At 37.8% G+C, this 18,294-nt stretch overlaps 1 protein-coding gene across 20 annotated transcripts in view; it reads left to right on the top strand.

Annotated features, from left to right (window-relative positions):
• SVIL (supervillin) overlaps nucleotides 1–18,294 on the top strand; it is a 135,006-nt gene that overhangs the window by 102,343 nt on the left and 14,369 nt on the right. For 15 of the 20 annotated variants that reach the window (XM_085050421.1, XM_085050419.1, XM_085050418.1 and 12 more), the window contains 8 exons: nucleotides 2,369–2,498; nucleotides 6,530–6,607; nucleotides 7,199–7,267; nucleotides 12,866–13,016; nucleotides 15,719–15,802; nucleotides 15,885–15,971; nucleotides 17,042–17,219; nucleotides 17,504–17,676. In XM_085050421.1, the coding sequence (XP_084906547.1) occupies nucleotides 2,369–2,498; nucleotides 6,530–6,607; nucleotides 7,199–7,267; nucleotides 12,866–13,016; nucleotides 15,719–15,802; nucleotides 15,885–15,971; nucleotides 17,042–17,219; nucleotides 17,504–17,676 (950 nt within the window). The remainder of the gene's footprint in view (nucleotides 1–2,368; nucleotides 2,499–6,529; nucleotides 6,608–7,198; nucleotides 7,268–12,865; nucleotides 13,017–15,718; nucleotides 15,803–15,884; nucleotides 15,972–17,041; nucleotides 17,220–17,503; nucleotides 17,677–18,294) is intronic. The other 5 variants (XM_085050426.1, XM_085050428.1, XM_085050417.1 and 2 more) reach the window with 2 other exon arrangements.

Here is an 18,294-nt window from a genome sequence, read left to right as displayed (position 1 = left end):
CTTGCATCTTTATTCATTCAAAAGGGTGCCCTCCATTCAGTTGTTGCTGAGTCAGGGCAGTCTAACTTTATTGCCACTTTCATTGTTTGAAAGAAATGCATGGCTTTAGGTTTTACACAGCAGTGAAGTTTTTATTGGCATACAGAGCATATATGTTTCTTCTAAGTGGTGATTTCATTGCTCAAAATAGACAAATGTGTATTCTCACTTGTAGGAGTAAGTTGTTTCATTACACATACCAGTGAAGAATGGAGGGCTGGTATGAATCCATCCTTATAGCAGAGAGGAAAGCAAAGTCTTCAGAGACACAGAAGTATTCTTCGAATTTTAGATCTTTCTCTCCCTGATGAAGAAGGCTGTTTGGTCTAGAGCAAATACCTTGCAGTAATGATAGCTTAAAAAAAAACCTAAACAAAACAACTTTTTTTTCCCCTTTCTGCTATGCTGAGCACCTGTAGACATTTTTAAAAACAAACCCAGCTTAGACCAAAGCTGACCAATATGCCTTCCAACTTCAATTATCACAGATCATTTCTGAGCAAAACTGACATGAGAGGACAGAGCTACTGAAGATAATTCATTGCATGGTGGCAATTCAGTCCCATCTTGGTCTCCTCCACAGTTTCACACATGCATGGATGCACTCCAGAAGATTAGTTCTGTGCAGTGAAATCTTGTGTCCTTTCTGGAAACAATGACCATGACCTCAGCTCCTTATTGTGAGTCCTTCTCACCCCTACTCATCCTGTGCTGTGAGGTATGAAGCAACCAGGCAATGTGAAGCCTGCAGCACTGCCTGCCTGGGCAGGAAGAGAGGAAATAACTGCTTTCTTGGATACTAACATCCTTACTGCCGTTGTATTCTGTGGATTTACTGTTTTCTGCATTCTTAGTTTTTCTCAAATGACTGCTTTAAGCCCAGCTGATCATCCCCAAATAGGTCAGTAGCATGGTTTCACCCCCTGGGTTTTTGCAGGAAGTCGCTGCCTGAAACTTGGCTTCTGACTAGAGCTCTTTGGTTCTACCTTTTTCTTCTCCTCAATTTCTACACAGGATTTGCTGTGAGGTTAACACAAATCACATCTCTAAAAAAGAATTTCCATATCTTGTGGTCAGAATAGGTTTAACTACTGAACCTGTTCAATTATTATTAGGGTTAAGGGTTTTGTATAATTCTTACTGAAATTACCTAGATTTAAAAAAGGTATGTAGTAAGATCTACTTCAGCTACAAGTTATTTAGTGGACTGATGCAACTGTTAGCAAAAGTGCTTCAAATACACGTTTTATGGATTACTAAGTATGATTTCTGAAAGGTAGAAAATTCATACAAATGTTAATTTCTGAGGAAGGTAAACTGCAGATCGTCATGCCTGTGTAAACCTCATATTCCTGACTGATTTCCCCTATCCCCAAATCTAGTCACCTCAGGGTTTGTGTGGACAAATATAGCTCTAGCAAAATAAATCTCCATGTTGTCCCCAGTGCAGTCAGTCAGTGTCCCTTTGTGCTATATTCAGAATTCTGTTCAAGATTAGGAAACAGTGCTTTGAAAAAATCCCACTTCCTGAGATAAATGGTAATCCGCATTTTAAATATAAGACCTCCTTTAAACAATTTGGATCTTGCTGATAGATCTCACAGCTGTAGGGTAGTTAACAGCAAGTTGTTAGTGCATTGGTGCTGCTGATTTGTGTCACAGCAATGCCTGAGCTCAGCAAGGAGATACTAAGTGACCCCAGGGAGTCTGATAAGTAACCTTAGTCCCTGGAGTTGCAGTGAAAGCAGTAACTTCAGAGTTGTCCTTTGATGTGTGTGATGAGACCTAATTGGTGTGTGCCTGCTGAACAGACCTCTTTCTTCTTGGGCTTTAAAGAAAATAATTTTTAAAGTATTTTTTTAATGAGTACAATGAAGACCAAAGGTAGGATACATATTCTTAACTTTGGACATCTGTAGGATAAGTATCCATAGCTAAGCTAGTCACTCACTGTTCCTTAGTGATAGAATGGAGGGAAAAAAGCAGTTATTAATCTAACCTTTTTATACACCTACTTTAGGATGATCTGTGTGGCACCTTGGTCTCCCTTGACTGTACTGGTAGTTCCACTGATAACAGAAAATAACTGGAGTGTCTGTTTCAGGTCTAGATGTCTGTGTTTTGACAGATGATTCCCATTGAACACGTACAATTAAGGTTTGGGGTTCATTTGTGAGCCTTGTATATGTGTATGAAATGTTAGTTAATGCTAGAAAACCTAATTCCAAATGATCTTGAATGCAGCATTAGTGAAACAATAAGGATATCTTTCAAGGATAATGGGAAATACAGTGTTTGAAGCTACCTCTTGGCATGCTTTTCCTTCTAGGTTGGCATTGCTGAAGAAGAGTGGTGAAGAAGATTGGAAGAGCAGGCTGAGCAAAAAGCAGGAGTATGCAAAAGTGCCTGTTGCTGATCGTAGTGCGCAGATGCAAGAAGTTGAGCAGCTGTTGAAGAAGGTAACTCCATCCCTGTTTAGAAAAATCATCTTGCTTGATATGGTTTTGGTTTTTGAAGATGCATCCAGCTAGACAGGCATGCCTAATATTAGCTACTAGCTCCTGCTACTCTTGTTTTCAGGCTTGTTTAAAAAACAATTCTCCCCAGTGTGAGAGATTATTTAGAAAGAATGACTTCACTGTCTTGGGACATATAATACTGGTTACAGTGTCTTCACATCGGGAGATAATGAACTAATAAGTGGGTCTGTAAGGCTTCTGCAACATGTTCAGGTATTATGATTTAATCCTTTTCTCCCACCCCTCTTCTCTCTCCCCCTTCTATGCCCCTGCATTGAAATTGCCTTGAGACTTAGTTCAGGTGTTTTCTTATGTATGGGTGGGTTTGTAAAAATGTCACATTCCTAACACTTTGTTATCTCTGTGCATACACTGGGTTTTTGACTGGTGATTTTGGATCCTAGAGCCACTGAGGTAATGCAGATACTAGAGCATTCATGAGCCATTTGGCTTTTGGTTGTCTTGCATGATCTTTGCTGTTTGTGAATAGCCAAAACTGTGAGGACCAAGATTTTATCTGTCTTACAACAGTGACTACAGAGAGAGTAGAGGGTGTAGGTATAGAAAGGTGTAGAGGAAAGGGAGATCCACATTGTTAGCACACTCTGGTTATGTCTATGCATGAGGAAGTTATGTTGCCCAGCAGGAGTGGGCCTGTGAATCAGAATGATTATTGCTGGGGACTTGCTAATGGTGCCATACTTCCTTGTTTTGGTTCAGTGAAATTTTGCTTCAGGCTAAATATAGCTTGGTCCTGTGGCCTGACTGCCTTTAGCAGCAGTGGTGTTACATGAGAACCTTGGAGTGCTCATCAGGGCTTGATTTCATCCAAAAGTCTGTGCATTCTGCAGTGTGAACCAAAGTACAGAAGCTGAGGATGACTGGGAGATTTGCTTTGAAATTGACTGACTGCTGGCTCAAAGGACAGGACCACTGTAGACTTGTTTCCCTTCTCAGTCAGATAAAATAGGCTGTCTCAAAAGCCTTTCATTTCTAGAGTATTTCAGAGAGGACAAGTGAAAAAAAAAATTGTGTAACAAATTTTACTAGTGGGGATGTTAATCTTTGGATCCAGTTATTTTGTTGTGAAAATGCTGCTTCTATTAAATAGTGTGGGCAAACAGTAACAAAAAGAATCGTGTTCCATCAGTATTTTACAAATCAGGACACAGTCTGTCATTACTGAATTTAAATCTGTGCCTGAGTTTAAATCTGTGAGTCATCAATCGTTGTGTTAACTGGACAGAAAAGAATAAAGCTGATTTTTGCAGCTTGGTTTATGAGGTTTGTTTGAGTTTTACCCCGTGGATTTGTTCAAAAATCCAGCTGCTAGTTTGAAAGATGTCCTAAAGCAAAAAATAGTTTCAGGGAAGAAAGCAAAATTGTGGTCACATTTTTAGCAGGCTAGTCTCCAAAATGACAACTGTTGAGATCAGATAACAAATGTACTCCAGCTAAAGACAATGGATTTGAGAAAAACCTTTAAACAGCTGCTAAGACTTAGGCAGAGACAAACCCTTTGTTCTCTCCTCTCACTCCCAGCGCCCAAATCCTCCCTGCTGTGTTTCCATGTGCAGCAACTTCACCCAGTATAGCACAAGTCAGGCTTTTAAAGCAAGTAAGGGAGCATGAAGTGCTGGAAGGATACAAGCTTTGAAGTGACAGAGCTAGCAGTGGGAGTTTCTGTGACACTGGGTCATCCCCTCTGACAGTTCATATTAGCTCTTGGCTATTTAGAGCCTAAATCAAACGATTTTCATGTCTGCCCATGGATGAAAACTTGGCTAAGATACACAACTCCATGAACTGTACTGATATTTGGGATGCTGATTCATTGTGTGATACATGAGAAATAATGTAAACCTTTACTAAGGTGACCACACTACTTACAAGACACCATGTCAGCTGCCCTTAAATCTAGATATACTGGTTTTGATAATTAATCAGTGGGATGGCTGTTTTTCTTTGAGGACCACGAAGCACTGTGCTATTGAAGTCTGTGTGTAGAACTTTGAGACTATGGTGTACTTAAGAATCTTAGTGTTTTCTGTCGCAGGATTGCAGTAAAAAGGCAGGAATTGTATTGATTACTGCATTTTGAGCTAGTTATACAATTTCCACACATGGCAGTCATGCATCACCAGCAAGGGTGTGTAAAATTCTGTCACACCCCGCTGGTTCAAAATAATGCCTGAAGTTTTCAGTTGCAGTATGGTGTTTCTATTAATGTAGTGTGTGTCTGTCTCTCTCTTAAAAAGTTATCTAACTTGTTCTGGAGATTTGATTATTGAAGCATAGCTGTATAAATTAAAAGTTACTAGAGTACATTTAGATTTCATATAAAAAACAAAAGTGGAAAGCTTTATATGCTTAGCAAAATGGCTACTTTAAATAGTGCTGTTCACTTCTAGTCAAAATGCTTCTGCATTGTGTCTGCATGGTGAGATATTTATCCAAATGTGCTATAGTCATTTGTATGTAGACTAAACTGTAGAAAAACACCATAAAATTCATGGAAAAGCTGACAGAGCAACCTCAAACAGAGAAAAAAAAAAGATACTAAGGAATTAATTCAAGGAGATACAGATGAGGGGGGAAGCTGAGATTTACTTGGAGGTCCAGCATCTGTTTTGATGATTGCTGCACACAGGAGGAAAATTTTTTGGAAGCTATGAGACTTCTTAAATTATTTATATATATGGTAAAACATACTTGGACAATTCAAAGAATAGCTCTAACATCAGGGGAACAACTGTGCACTGATGAATGTCTTACTGGAAAAAGAAATCCCTTTCATTTGGGAAAAGTATTTTGGATTTAGTGTCTTTGTTTTCATCATCTTAGGCTGGATGGAAGACTTCCAGTTTGTTGGGTTTTCTTCATGAGTAGAAAAACTAATTAACTTCAAAATCTTTCCTTAGTATCAAAATAGGAATATCTACTGGAATAGAAATTTCTATTTTATAGTAAACCATTTTTAACAGAGTCCCTGATTAATGTGATTACCAGCTGCATTGCAGTTGCATTAAAGCAGTGACTGACATTTGAAACACTTCATTCTTACATTAAGTTTAAATTGCAGCTCAGCACTGGTGTTAAAGGCTAGGGCTGAACAGACATTTCAAAATCACTCAGAGATGAAGTGTGTAAAAATCTTAGAGAGTGTAAGCCCTTGAAAAGTGACTTTCAGGCAAAATATTAGTCTTTTGCTGTGGTAATAGTTTTATCTATTTCATACATGGCATCCACCAAGTGCTTGCATCACATTCACATCAAAGCTGAAGCTAATTATTAGGGTTCATTTTGAGCCACTCTAATAAGCTGCATTTATGCATCCTCTGTGCCATGTTCCACATTTGCTTTAACCTACAGAAAGGGAGAAGAATTAAAGTTGATAAAGCCTTGTCTAATCAGCTTTGGGTAAGCCCAGTTCTGGGGCAGGGTTTATTTGTAGGCTGTGTTTAGAATGGTGAACTCACCTTCTCTGAGTGCTCTGGGCTTAGCAAATCCCTCCAGATGGCTTTTGAGTCTCCCAGTTTTAGCTAGCTTTCTTTCCTTTCATCCAGAAAATAGATGACTTGCTGTTTAGTAGGGTCTGATTTAACTTGCAGCAGAATTATTCACATTGGGGTTGACATGGTTCATCAATTTAATGGTGCATGAAAACAGAGACATATAAAAATTATCAGCATATGAAAAGTGTATCTTCCAGCTGTGCTGTTTTGTTCTGTATTGGGTTGTAGTGATATTGTTACTAACTTGGATAATTCCTGCATGGAATGGCTTTGATAAACAGGCTGTTGTATTATGACAACCTTTTTGATCTCTGCTTTCCAATGGCGAAAACATTTCTAGAAGATCAAAAGATTTGGTAAGAAATAAAGGAAAGAGGAGTTATTTCTCCCCCATTTCCATTTCTGGTAGTCCAATTCTTTTCTAATTCCTTTGCTTTGCTTCTGTCCTTGTCATAGGAACCTGTATATGCTTCTACTTACTCTCCTGTTATACCTGCTCTCCATAAATTTCATCCTTTTCTACCTATTAATCAGGTGAGCAAAAGTCTGAACAATTTAAATGCTCAAAATTTCAAGTAAGCACATTTTAACAGTGGTTTTTTATATAGAAATTAATAATCCTCTTAACTTATTAACCAGCTTAGTAAATGTAGCTTTAAAGAAACATAATGTTATGCCACTATGCTGTGTACTCTTCTTCAATATACTTTCTGCTACCCTTTCTCTTGTGGTTACTTTTCTAAAAATTCTGTATCTGTGTTAGACTGTGTAGGTGAGAAAGTAAATGAAAGAAACCTTATTGCATTCATTATAATATTGAAAAGTTTAACAACTTGTAAGTTGTTAAAAAGGGTATATAAAAGGAATAGTATGTAACTTCACAGCTTTTATTTTAGACTAAAACGCTGTGTATCCTGACTTCCCTGTAAGTTATGCACATATACAATGTAAATCATAACCTTATCTAATTTATTGACTGTGAAAAACCAAGCTGCTTTTGTTCAGAGGTGACTTTCCCATAGTGCTTTCCCCTAGTCCCTGTGTAAAGGATTTTTGCCTTGGCACGTCCTACTTCTATTCTCTGACTGTCCCATCTTCCTGCTTCTCTCTCTTTCTTCCTTTAAGGTCTGTAGTACTAGTTTGAAAGAATCAAGCGCTCTGATTTCTGATGACCGTCATCCTTGGAGATGGAAGGTGAAATGCTGTATAAACTTCCTATTTAATTTTTGGAGGGAGGAGTGAGAGAGATCGATGATGCACACACCCAAAGCAGCTTGTGGCAGTAGAGTTAACTTTGTGTTTGCTTGGCAATAGAGTTCTGCTGGTGCTCCAGTAAATGTTAGAGAAGCTTCATGTGAAGTGTTCCTCAAAGTCATGTCTGTACCTCTGCAATTCCATCATAGCCAATTTGAAGAACTTACTTATGAAGAATTAATAGATAATGAGAAATTTAAACTTTCTACAGCCAGAGCAAAATAACAAAGTTGTCTTTGAGGAGTAGAATACTAAGCCTTGATCTGAGCAAACCATATGTGGTTCACATGATCAGAAGGAAAAAAATGCAAGGGCAGAAGTGGGCAAAGAAACAAGCTGCAGAAAACCACGAGAAAACAAGGAAAACTCACTGGAAGGTCTCAGTAAATCTATGCAAATCAAATTCTGCTATACTCCACCTCCCTGTCCCTTGCCTCCCAGCTCACACCTGTGGTTGTAGCACTACAAGGAATCCACTGGGTTCTTCATTCCCACACAATACACAGTCTGTGTTGTATGCAGGGAGCATCCTGACCAGCATGGGTAATGGCAGTGAATTCAAGGAGCAGATACTTGCTGCTGGGCTGAGGATGACAAATACAGAAGGGGCTACTGGATATACTATAAACATTTAGGTGACTGATATTTACCATTTCCACATTCACTTTCATAGCTGTTTTTGAAGACGATCTTTTACTGTGAGTTTTTTAAAATTACACATTAAATTTTTGCCTAATAACTGAAATGTGTTAGTGTTACCTCCTCTCTCTAAGCTCTGGATTTAATATAGCTTATTTACTTTGGATCACCTATTAATTTTGTTGTGACAGAGTTCACCAGCTTTATGTATCTAGAACATAACATATAGTCTAACTTAATAATAACCCTCCAGTAATGACAGCAGATCCTTTAATAAGCTGTTCATTCCATCTGTCTTAAAAGGAAAACAGCAAAAAAGTGTTCATCTTTCCATTGACTGTGACCTACATCCTGCTCTCTTAGCAAGCTCTACTTCCTTCTAGCACAGTGTCAAGGTATATGCAGACTTGTTTAGGGTTTTATTTTTCTGGCACAGCTAATCATTTTGTTATTTGCATCAAACATGAGTTGAGTGTGTTCTGTTTGGCTCAAACTACTTTTGAACAGAAAGGCATATGTTTGCATTGGAGTTTTCTCTCCATGTTCTCTTATAACAAGGCCCATATAAAGTTGCAGAGGAAAACAATTCAGAGACTTTTTACCATACTTGAACAGTTGGATTCTTCTTATGCTTTTTTTTTTGTTTTCTTTTGGTTTTTTTTTTTGTTGTTTTGTTTTGGTTTGTTTTTTGTTGTTGTTTTAGGAGCTTAAACTAGAGAAATTACTCGTATTAAAAGACAAATAGATACTTTATGAATTCTTCTTTTATGCAATTTATAGCATTGGTTTTAAATGGAACCCTCTTGAAAAATAGATTTTTTGTGTTCATTCTTGATTCAGACTCGCCCAGACTGCCCAGGTAGAGGCAGTCTCAATCTTCTGCATAGAAAACCATGAATTATCTTATTTATTGTATCAAAAGAAAACAAAACTAACAAAAACAAATGGCACACCAGCATGCTAACAGACCACTCTTTCTGAGTTCTTGTGACCTAAAGGGGACATTGCTTGGACTGGAAAATTTCAGGGTACAAGATGGAGCATTGCCTAGATGTGGCCCCTTCCTTAGCATGAACAGGGGTGTGCCTGGCATACCCTCAAAAAATCCTTCTCAGACTAAAACCAGAATCTTTTCGAAAAATATGTAGTCTTAATTCTAAACTGTCAGCATACAGAACATTTTCAGCAATATTAATTAATTTTTAATATGTTGTTATTCTTTCTGTGTAAAACGTAACTCTTAACCCCTTCTTCAGTGAAAATACATATTTATCTGATAAATCTGAGATAGATTTTTTTTTTTTTTAAATTTTATATTTTAACCCTTTCCTGAAACCTTTCAAAACTGTCAGCATCCTGGGTAGAAGCATGGAGTCTGGAAGTGCATGAGCTATTCCAGTACAGATTATCTGTTCAAAACAGCTTTCCATGGGAGCTTCTGTCTCTCTTCTTTTTCTGTCTTCCTAATTGGCTGGGGTTTTTTGTTTCCCTTTTCAAATAACATTTCTCATAAAAGCCTGGTTTACAAAACTTTTCTGATAGCCTTTTTCTTTTCCACCATTTATGTGATTATTTCTTCGTTATCTTCATCACTCTTCTGCATGTTGGTGTCATCATGAGTGTGCTCTCAGGAGAACTACATCTTTTGTTTTCCATGTCCATGAAAACATTTTGATCAAATTTGGCATGAATCAGATCACTGCATGGCTCTTTTCTGTTTAAAAATAATTTTTCAGTCAGTTAACTAGTTTACAGCCTGTAAGCTGCTCTGATATTTTTGTATTGCTCAAAAAAACCTACCTCAGAATGTCATCTGTGATTAACTCAAATATATTAAAGAAATCAGAGGTAACTGTGTTAATATATTTAATCATACTAGAGCTCATCAAACTTACCATTTTGATTAAACCTGTTTTCCATAATGCCATGTGGAATGGCATTAATTATGTGTCTGTGATTTGATTCTTCATTGATTGTCTTTGCTGCAATCTTTCCATGGATGTGTGGAACAACCCACAGCTTGTGTGACCTGTTCCTACATGTTTTAGTTTTACATCTAAATGTTGTCCACATCTGAGCTTTTAACCTATGGATTTTCCCATTTTCAAAGGCTTTTTTTTAATTCACAGCTTGGGAATTTTTTAATTCACTGCTTTGGGGCATCTCCTTTTCTAGCTATTTTGTCTAAGGTATAAATGAACACATCTATGTATTGTACACAGTAAATTACAATATTTCATTGAAAGTAACTACATTTTTAATGAAAAAAATTACATTGGAATTGTTTTATTCCTAAGTTATTATTTTTGTTTATTCTTGATATGCTAGTTCTTGGTTTGACTTTTTCACAGTTGCTAATTAGAGATTCTTCTTTCATATCATAATTTGGTTTTGTTTTAACTTAGAAATAAAATTTGCACTTAGAAGCTTCTTGAGTTTTAGCTTTGTTGACATATTTTCTCCCAACTAGAATGTGCTTTGGGTAATTAATTCCTCCACAAATGCTCCATGTGGCAATTCCAAAAGCTTTCTAAACTGTTCCCAACTAGCAGGTGGATTTTTTCAGAAATTTCTTTTGGCAGTTCCATTGGCTCATGTTAGCTTTCTAGCTATAGAAAATTATTCTGTATTTAATCATGGCATATACTTCTGGTTTTCAGCAGGACTGTTAAGGGACATTAAATTGGTTGGGAATTGCTTGGTGTTTATTCAGTTTATAATTTTTTAGTTCATTTGTTCACTAATAGATTAAGGTAGGAGTCTTCATGCATTAGGAAGAGATCTCATATGGAATTACTCCAAATTCTGTAACATATGCACCCAGTCTGATTTTTTCTTTTTGTTAGGAAGTCCAAACATGTTTTGTCCAATGAAACAGCTTGAAATCTTCCATTATTTAAAATAAAAAAAAGTTTGTTTCTCCTGTCAGACAGCTGTTTTCTTTTATCCTTTGACACAGCTCTAGAATTACTGACAATTTTTCTTGTAATTCATGTGTGTAGTGATTAACACACGTACTTTCCAGGTCTGCATCTTCAGAGCTTTCAGTAGCTCTGTAGACTCTGAAGCTTCAGGTATTCACTGGAGACAAAATCCAAAATAAAGCCCCCTTTAAGTTTGAAAACTCAAAACCAAATCCATACGATTTCACTTCTTTCTGCTTCTCCCTCATTTCCCTCATATTGTCATGGAAGTCAGCATCCTTACTAAGTTAGAAGTATTTGTTTTGTGTATGAAATTTTACTTGTGGCTTCATCCGGTATTTATTAATTTCCTGCCCAGGTCTCCTTAAATGTGTTGTTGTGGTTTTTCTACCAGCTTTTCATTCTAGAGGTGGCTGTGCTGACATTGGAATGGGTAGGGACTGGAAGAAATGAGAGAGACTTCTTCAGTGTTTTTCTTTAAAGCATTCAGAGGCTTTGACAGATGAGGAAATGATACTGAATGATACTGACTTGCATGTTGTTATTCCTATTGAACATTTCTGAGTTTCAGGGGAAAATCCGAGGTTTTAATCTTTATTATCATGGCTTGCAGTCATACTGTCTGGCTGCCCAACTCTCTTTCCTGATATATTGAGAGGAAGTGTTACTGCAAAAGGCTGCAGAAATATATGGAACTAGAGGGAAGGAGTGGAGGGCTCTCATGGTCCTAGTTCTTGTACAAACCATTTCTTGGCTTGTCTTCACTCTTCTGGCTGATGTCTACTGATCCTGGTAAATGATGAGACATATGAAACCTGTATATTAGTGTGTTGTCTGCAGTCACAGTAGTTTTTATATAAAGTGACTTATTTATTTAGTCTGTTTGATTTTTAGGGGAAAAAAATAATATCTGCCTTGTATCTTGAAAGGAGAAGAATGTTTATGTTCACAATAAACAAACTTTTCCATTTCCCTGCTGTGGTTCTATGAGCTAGAGCTGTGCCAAAGCTTGAGATTTTCATTTGTTTTTTCAATTCTAGCAGTTAGGTTGTGAAGAAAAATGATGAATAGCATGCAACTTGGAAGTAATTCCAGAGTTGACAGTCCCATGCACTAAAAATACTTTTATGTTTGATTTCTATGCAATATAATCCCTGAAACGTTGATACTTTTTAAAGATAAGTATATTAAAGTAATAATCCTTTGGCCTGACCTAGCTACAGCAGAGTATGTAAATTCAGTTTCTTTCCTACTTAATGTACCATCATCAATCTTTCTGTGTGAGGAGGGCACTGAGATAGTGCACCTTCTGCTTCTAATCACTCCAGCTGTTGGCTGCCAGCCTCTAAAGCAAGAAAGGAAAGCTAAGGGTGACTTAGGGGAAAAAAAAAAGAGGGGGTGGTAGAGATAATCACAGTCATTGGAAAAATATTTAGTAGAGCATGTGACTTAAGAACTAAAGTGAGCAGCCTTTGGAGAGGCTGCTAATCCTGCCTGGAGAACTGAGTTACTGTAAGGCTGATTAGGAATCACCACTGAAGTTACACCACTTCATGGTTGTTCCCTGTGCCACCTGCAGATTTGCACACCTGAAAACATCTGCTCATAGTCAGTAGTGATCTCATTTGTGTAGCAGGTCATGCTTCAAAAGAACAAGGTCTGGAAAATGATTTAATAGGCTGAATGAATGGTTTGCTTTCCATAGAGGAGTGCCATCTGCCCTGGCTGGTAGTCCCAAGAAAAGGGCAAAGAGCACAGACCAAAATCTTGTGCCCATAATGTAATGGGGCAGCAGGACAATTAAACAACTCAGGGTCACCAAGCTATGTCTGTGACTTCAGTAGCTTTTCTCCTGCTCCCTTCCCTCTGCATCTGGCAGTTGAAATGTCCAGCCAGGCTTTAGCTATGTCCTTTCTTTAAGCAGTTTTTTTTTTTTTTTTTAAAACATCTCTCTCTCTCTCTTTCTCCCAAAAAGCAAAGAATGGCAGATAACCAGGAGAGTCAAATGACCATTGAGGAGAGGAAACACCTGATTACAGCTCGAGAAGAAGCCTGGAAGTCCAAGGGTAAAGGAGCAGCCAATGATTCCACACAGTTCACTGTAGCTGGCCGAATGGTAAAAAAAGGTCAGTGATGAAATTATCCCAGTATAAATAAGACACCTCTTATCTGTCTAGTCAAAATAAAGTCAAAATAAAGCTATGCAGAAACAGCATCTGTATTTAGCAAGAGGAGGACTGTTTATCTTCAACTGAATATCATGTCATGAGGCTGTTCACTTTAGTTTCTTGTGGCTGTGGTATTGATCCATTTTGTTCTGCACTGTTGCACTGCCATCCACTTATTACTGGGCTCTGTCTGACTGGTAGAAATCTATCACTTGAACAGGGATATATGTTTTGGTTTTCTTTCTAATACAACCCACAGGGCATAGTTGGATTCTTCTTTCTTATTTATTCTTCCTTTGAAAACCCAGCTGCACTGTCTAGAGAATAGTTGTGAAATCTAGTTGTTTCTGTTGCTGGCATTTCCCCCATTCCTAGGATCACTGGGAATATTTAGCAAACATGTATTTTTTTATGGATGCTGTCTTGGACAACAGCTTGAAGTGTTATGTTTGGCTGAAGATTCCCTGGTTCTGCATAGAACTCCAGAGTAGAAATGACAAGGGAGCAATGTGGACCTTTTTTGGGATCTCTTGAATTCAGTTATTGTTTCCAGATCTAATAATTCTTCTCAAGTGGACAGGAGTCTCTGAAGGCTGTACATGGTAGAAGTGCAGCTGTTCATCAAATGTGCCTGGGAAGATGATAGCTTTGGGAAGAAGGCACCTAAACTGATCTCTTGTGCTTAATGAGTACTAGATTTTGGATTGTTGCAAGAACTTGGTTATTAAACACAACTACAGTGAACCTTGAGTTAAATGACAACCATTAAAAAAAAATTGGAGGGTGAGGGCAATATTGCAACAGGAGTAACTGCTTGCAATCCAAGCCACAATCTGTTGGCAGACAAACAGATAAACAGCATTAGAATATACATCTGTTAGTAACATATTTTAACTGCTACTTACATTTTACTTTGTTTTGCTGCTAGAAACACCAGTGTTCACTATTTAAACAGCAGCATATTTTGGATGGTCACCAAGAAAAGCTGTTTAGCTGTCCACATAATTGCTTTTTGAGGTTTTTTGGTTTTGTTTTTTTTTTTTTTGCTAATAGATTGGTTTTTGGAAAGGAAAAGAAGGTGGTAGCATTTGCTCTACTTAATGAGGAAAAAAGTTATCTTGAAAGGATCTCTTTAGGTGCTATGATCATTCTTTTGAAGAAGCAAGGTAATACAATGACAGTGAAATCAATAAAAGTAGCCCAAGTGGGATTTTAGTTAGATGTGTACTGGTTTTATATCATGAAAGAATAAATTATCATTATGATTTTTAAATTTCAGAGATTATGAAAAAGCAATGCAAAATAACATCTTTGTTATATGCATGTGCACAGATGCTATATTTTAATTGCTTTTTATGGCTGAAAATTTTTCAGTCCTAATTAGAAGGTGATCCTTTCCTAAGCAGTTCTCAGTGTGGTGTTGTGGATTGTGTCCTGGTAGAACTGCTTAAGAGTTGTGTCCTCCTGAGTGTGTCTTGAGGAAGGTTTTACCCATTGACTTAAAACCTGCTGTAATTTTGAGTCTCTTAGGTAACAGGGAAAAAAATTGCTTATGGAAAAGCTACCTAGCTCTATTCCAAATCTATCTTGGTGTTTGACAATTACGACAATTACATTGCAGTAAAGATAGTGGCAACATGGTTAGTACATGCTCTCCCAGCACAATATTTGTTTAATCTGATCAAAATAGCTAAAAGTTTAAACTTATTTGTATCAGTAATTAGTAAACTATGGCTCAGTGGAAAACAGATAATAAAGTGTAAATGTCTGTTTCCCTATTTACTGAAAGTCTAGGCAACAAAAGTTAATAGGTTCAATTCTTTGCTTCAGTATGCTTCTCATAATAAAACCCACCTACCTTTTACCTAATAAAACCTATGACTCCTATAGAGTGCATTTGTCTTACTAGAGCAGTGTAGATTCACATGAAAAGAACTAAACAAAAATCATCTTTATTTTATCCACTGGGTCCAGAATAAATTGCTTTATGGTAGTTACTGCAAAGGATGGAGGAGAGTAAAGCAAAAGGAGGGAGTAGTGCTTGATACGGTGGGGACTCTAACTTCCATTTCTATTTCAATTTCCACGTGTTCTGAAATACCCAGCAGGGCCCAAGAATTACTGCAAAATCCTGGGACAGCATTCACAAGACAGATGCATCCTGTTATGTGTCTTAATAGAGATGTGCTTAAATTTAAACAAGGGAGTAAGAGGGTGGTAGAGGTGAAGGTGCCAAGCAAGACCTTGGTGGCTTCCCTTCTAACTTTATCTTTTTGTTCAGACCACTTCCATGTTTTTAAAATGGAGCTTGATGTACAGCTGGAACCCAAAAAGTAGACCGTGTGAACTGCTGCTACCTTGAAAAGGAGCAGAATTACTGTATTCCAGAGAAAGCTTATATCTTGTGTTAGCTTGCTTAGAGACACTTGGAAATGAAGTGTTGTTCTTGTGACTGGGGTGGTTTCTGGGGCTGCTGTTGATTGAAGAAGCAGGCAGGGCACTCTGCCATCTCTAATACAGTGCCTAGGGAGGCTGAAGAAGTTCTGGCCTGTAGGAAGTAGCCAAGCTCATCTGCTTTCCCCAAATAGCTTCCCTGTGTCACTGTTGGGAACGCAGGCTGACTCATGGCTGCATTCCCTATGTTCTGTGTCCCTGTGCAGGTCTGGCTTCTCCAAGTGCACTGACACCAGTAGCATCTCCTTTCCGGCAGAAGTCCACCACTCCAGTTACAAAGCCCTTGGAAGGTAAGGAATAAACATGGCTGAAATATGTTCAGGCTTATTTACTTCCTGCCAATTAACAGGTTTTACTTTCTTGTTTGCTTAGAAATTGAAGCCAGGCCTGATATGCAGTTGGAGTCAGATATGAAGCTTGACAAGTTGGAGTCATTCCTGGGAAGGCTGAATAACAAAGGTTGGTAGAGTTACCAAGGGTGGCAGTGTATCCACTCTCTGACTTCAATAATTGATTAAAGCACCTCTTAGTTAAAATATCTGGTAGCAGAAACTGAATATTTCTTTGCTCAGACTGCACTTACTGATAGTTTTCTTTTTGTGATTCAGCCTTTTGCTATTGCGAAGGACTGAATGTAGATGCACAATAGAATAAATCACAGATGCAAAAATAACCTTATTTCTCCAAAAACAATGTACACGTCCTTCTGTAGGGCACAATCTCTTAAAAGCACACAGCCAGTTTGAACCACATTGCCATATACAGTGAAACAGCTTTAAATGTAGTTTAGACCTATTAAAATCAAAATAGAATACTAAGCTGATCCCAAGCACAGTTCATTCACTTTCCTGACTTTTTTGAAAACTGACTCTGTAGCAGCTCATCAGCTTCCTTGTACTGCCTGTTGGGTATTTATGAAGCCCTCTAGATTTCTCTGGTGTTTCCATCTCGTATGTCTGTCCTCCATTTGTAAGACAAAAATCCTTATGTAATTTGTAGTGTATCAAATACCATAAACAAATGTATTCACATTTCAGCAGAGGAGGCACTAGCATAGAGTAATGACTGTGTCATACTCACTAGTTTAAAGTACTGACATTTCCCCTTGTGATTCTAGATCCTTTCAAAGGAAGGAATTACATAGTTGGAGGCAAGAGGGAATATACAAGACCCTAAAATGCTTAGGTCATCATACTAAAGCAACTCATTTATAGTGTCTTAAGTTTTCATTTAGCCATATTTCCCAACCGTTTTGCATAATGATTATTGCATATGAGTAGCAGTTACACTGTTTTAATATTCTTTACAACAGACTTTTTTACCATCAATTAAAAAAAAAATCAGCACAAACTCCACCAAAAACCAAAACACCACCACCCCAAAAAAAAAATTACCCAGACAACTACCAAACAAGCCATGTTTACATTTTCTAGAAATTCTAGTTTGATTAGAAACTCTAGTATGATTATTAGAAACTCTAATATGATTATTTATGATTATTTACTGGGTGAGGTGTTTTTTTCCCGCAGTTGCTGGGATGCAAGAGACAGTGCTGACAGTTACAGGAAGATCTGTGAAGGAGGTGATGAAGCTGGATGATGATGAAACATTTTCCAAATTTTATCGCCATGTGAATTTCCCTTCCTCCTCAGTGCCTTTGGACCTTGATGAGGACTTCGATGCCATCTTTGATCCTTATGCACCTAAGTAAGAATTACTTTTTTCCCCACTGTTTTGAATGCAGATACAAGGGCAGTGTTCAAAATGTTCAGCTTTAAGTCATCTTGTAGGTATCTTATCCATCTGGTAGCATACTTAGTATCTAAGTAATACTACTTAGTAATAATGGACACCTTAGCATGTCCGTTTCTTCTGCAAATTTCTGAAATCATGCTCCTGCCTGAATGGAGGAGCTGGTCCTGTTTTCTTGTTATTAGATGATCCTGACTAGAAAAATTAACTAAAGCTCATAAGCAGTGCCTGTTTTTCAGGTTGACATCTTCTGTAGCAGAGCACAAACGTGCAGTTAGACCTACACGCAGAGTCCAGTCCTCGAGAAACCCCCTGAAAATGCTGGCAGCAAGACAAGATATTCTTCATGAATATACTGAACAACGACTGAATGTTGCCTTCATGGAGTCAAAGCGAATGAAAGTAGAAAAAAGTAAGCTATCAGGATGATTTGTACAATACATCATCTTGCTGTTTTAATTAAAAATTAAACAAAAAATCCCAGTGCAAAAACTGGAACTGAAGGAATGGAACATATTCTCTGAGTGGCAATAAACTGATTGAGGTATAAGGTGGAAACGCAGACTGTCTAGGAGGCCTGGAGAGAAGGGCATGTGTGACTTCCTCAGGGAAAGCTACCTATAGCCACCACTTGTATAAAGGTTTAATTATTTATTTTTAGCACCGTGACGTTGTGCAGAAAGAGAGAAAGCCAAAATGTCTGCAGGATGTGCAGGGAGAGGACAGGAGATCAAGGAAAGCAGATCTAACTTTGTCATGCTGGGGTGAGAGCTGGCAAGAATAGATGAACTTTTGTTCAGGTGCACTGGCCTCAATTTTGGGTCCTAATTTTCTCTCAGAAACTGGAATTAGCCTTCTTGACTCCTAACAATTAATTTCCATAAAGGATCAGTATTTGTGGCAGGGTTTATACAAGGTGTTTGACTTGTGACCTTGCTTTCTCCTGACAACCAGCAAAGACATCATTGTAAAAGTCATTCAAAGTTTTGTCAAGCCACTCTTACATTTTGGGGTACAAGTTTTCCTTATT

The sequence above is a fragment of the Lichenostomus cassidix genome, chromosome 2 (assembly GCF_008360975.1).
Source record: "Lichenostomus cassidix isolate B80296 chromosome 2, HeHo_3.0, whole genome shotgun sequence".
Taxonomy (NCBI): Eukaryota; Metazoa; Chordata; class Aves; order Passeriformes; family Meliphagidae; genus Lichenostomus; species Lichenostomus cassidix.
The sequence above is the reverse complement of the archived record's forward strand: the minus strand, read 5'-3'. Positions and strand labels throughout refer to the sequence as shown.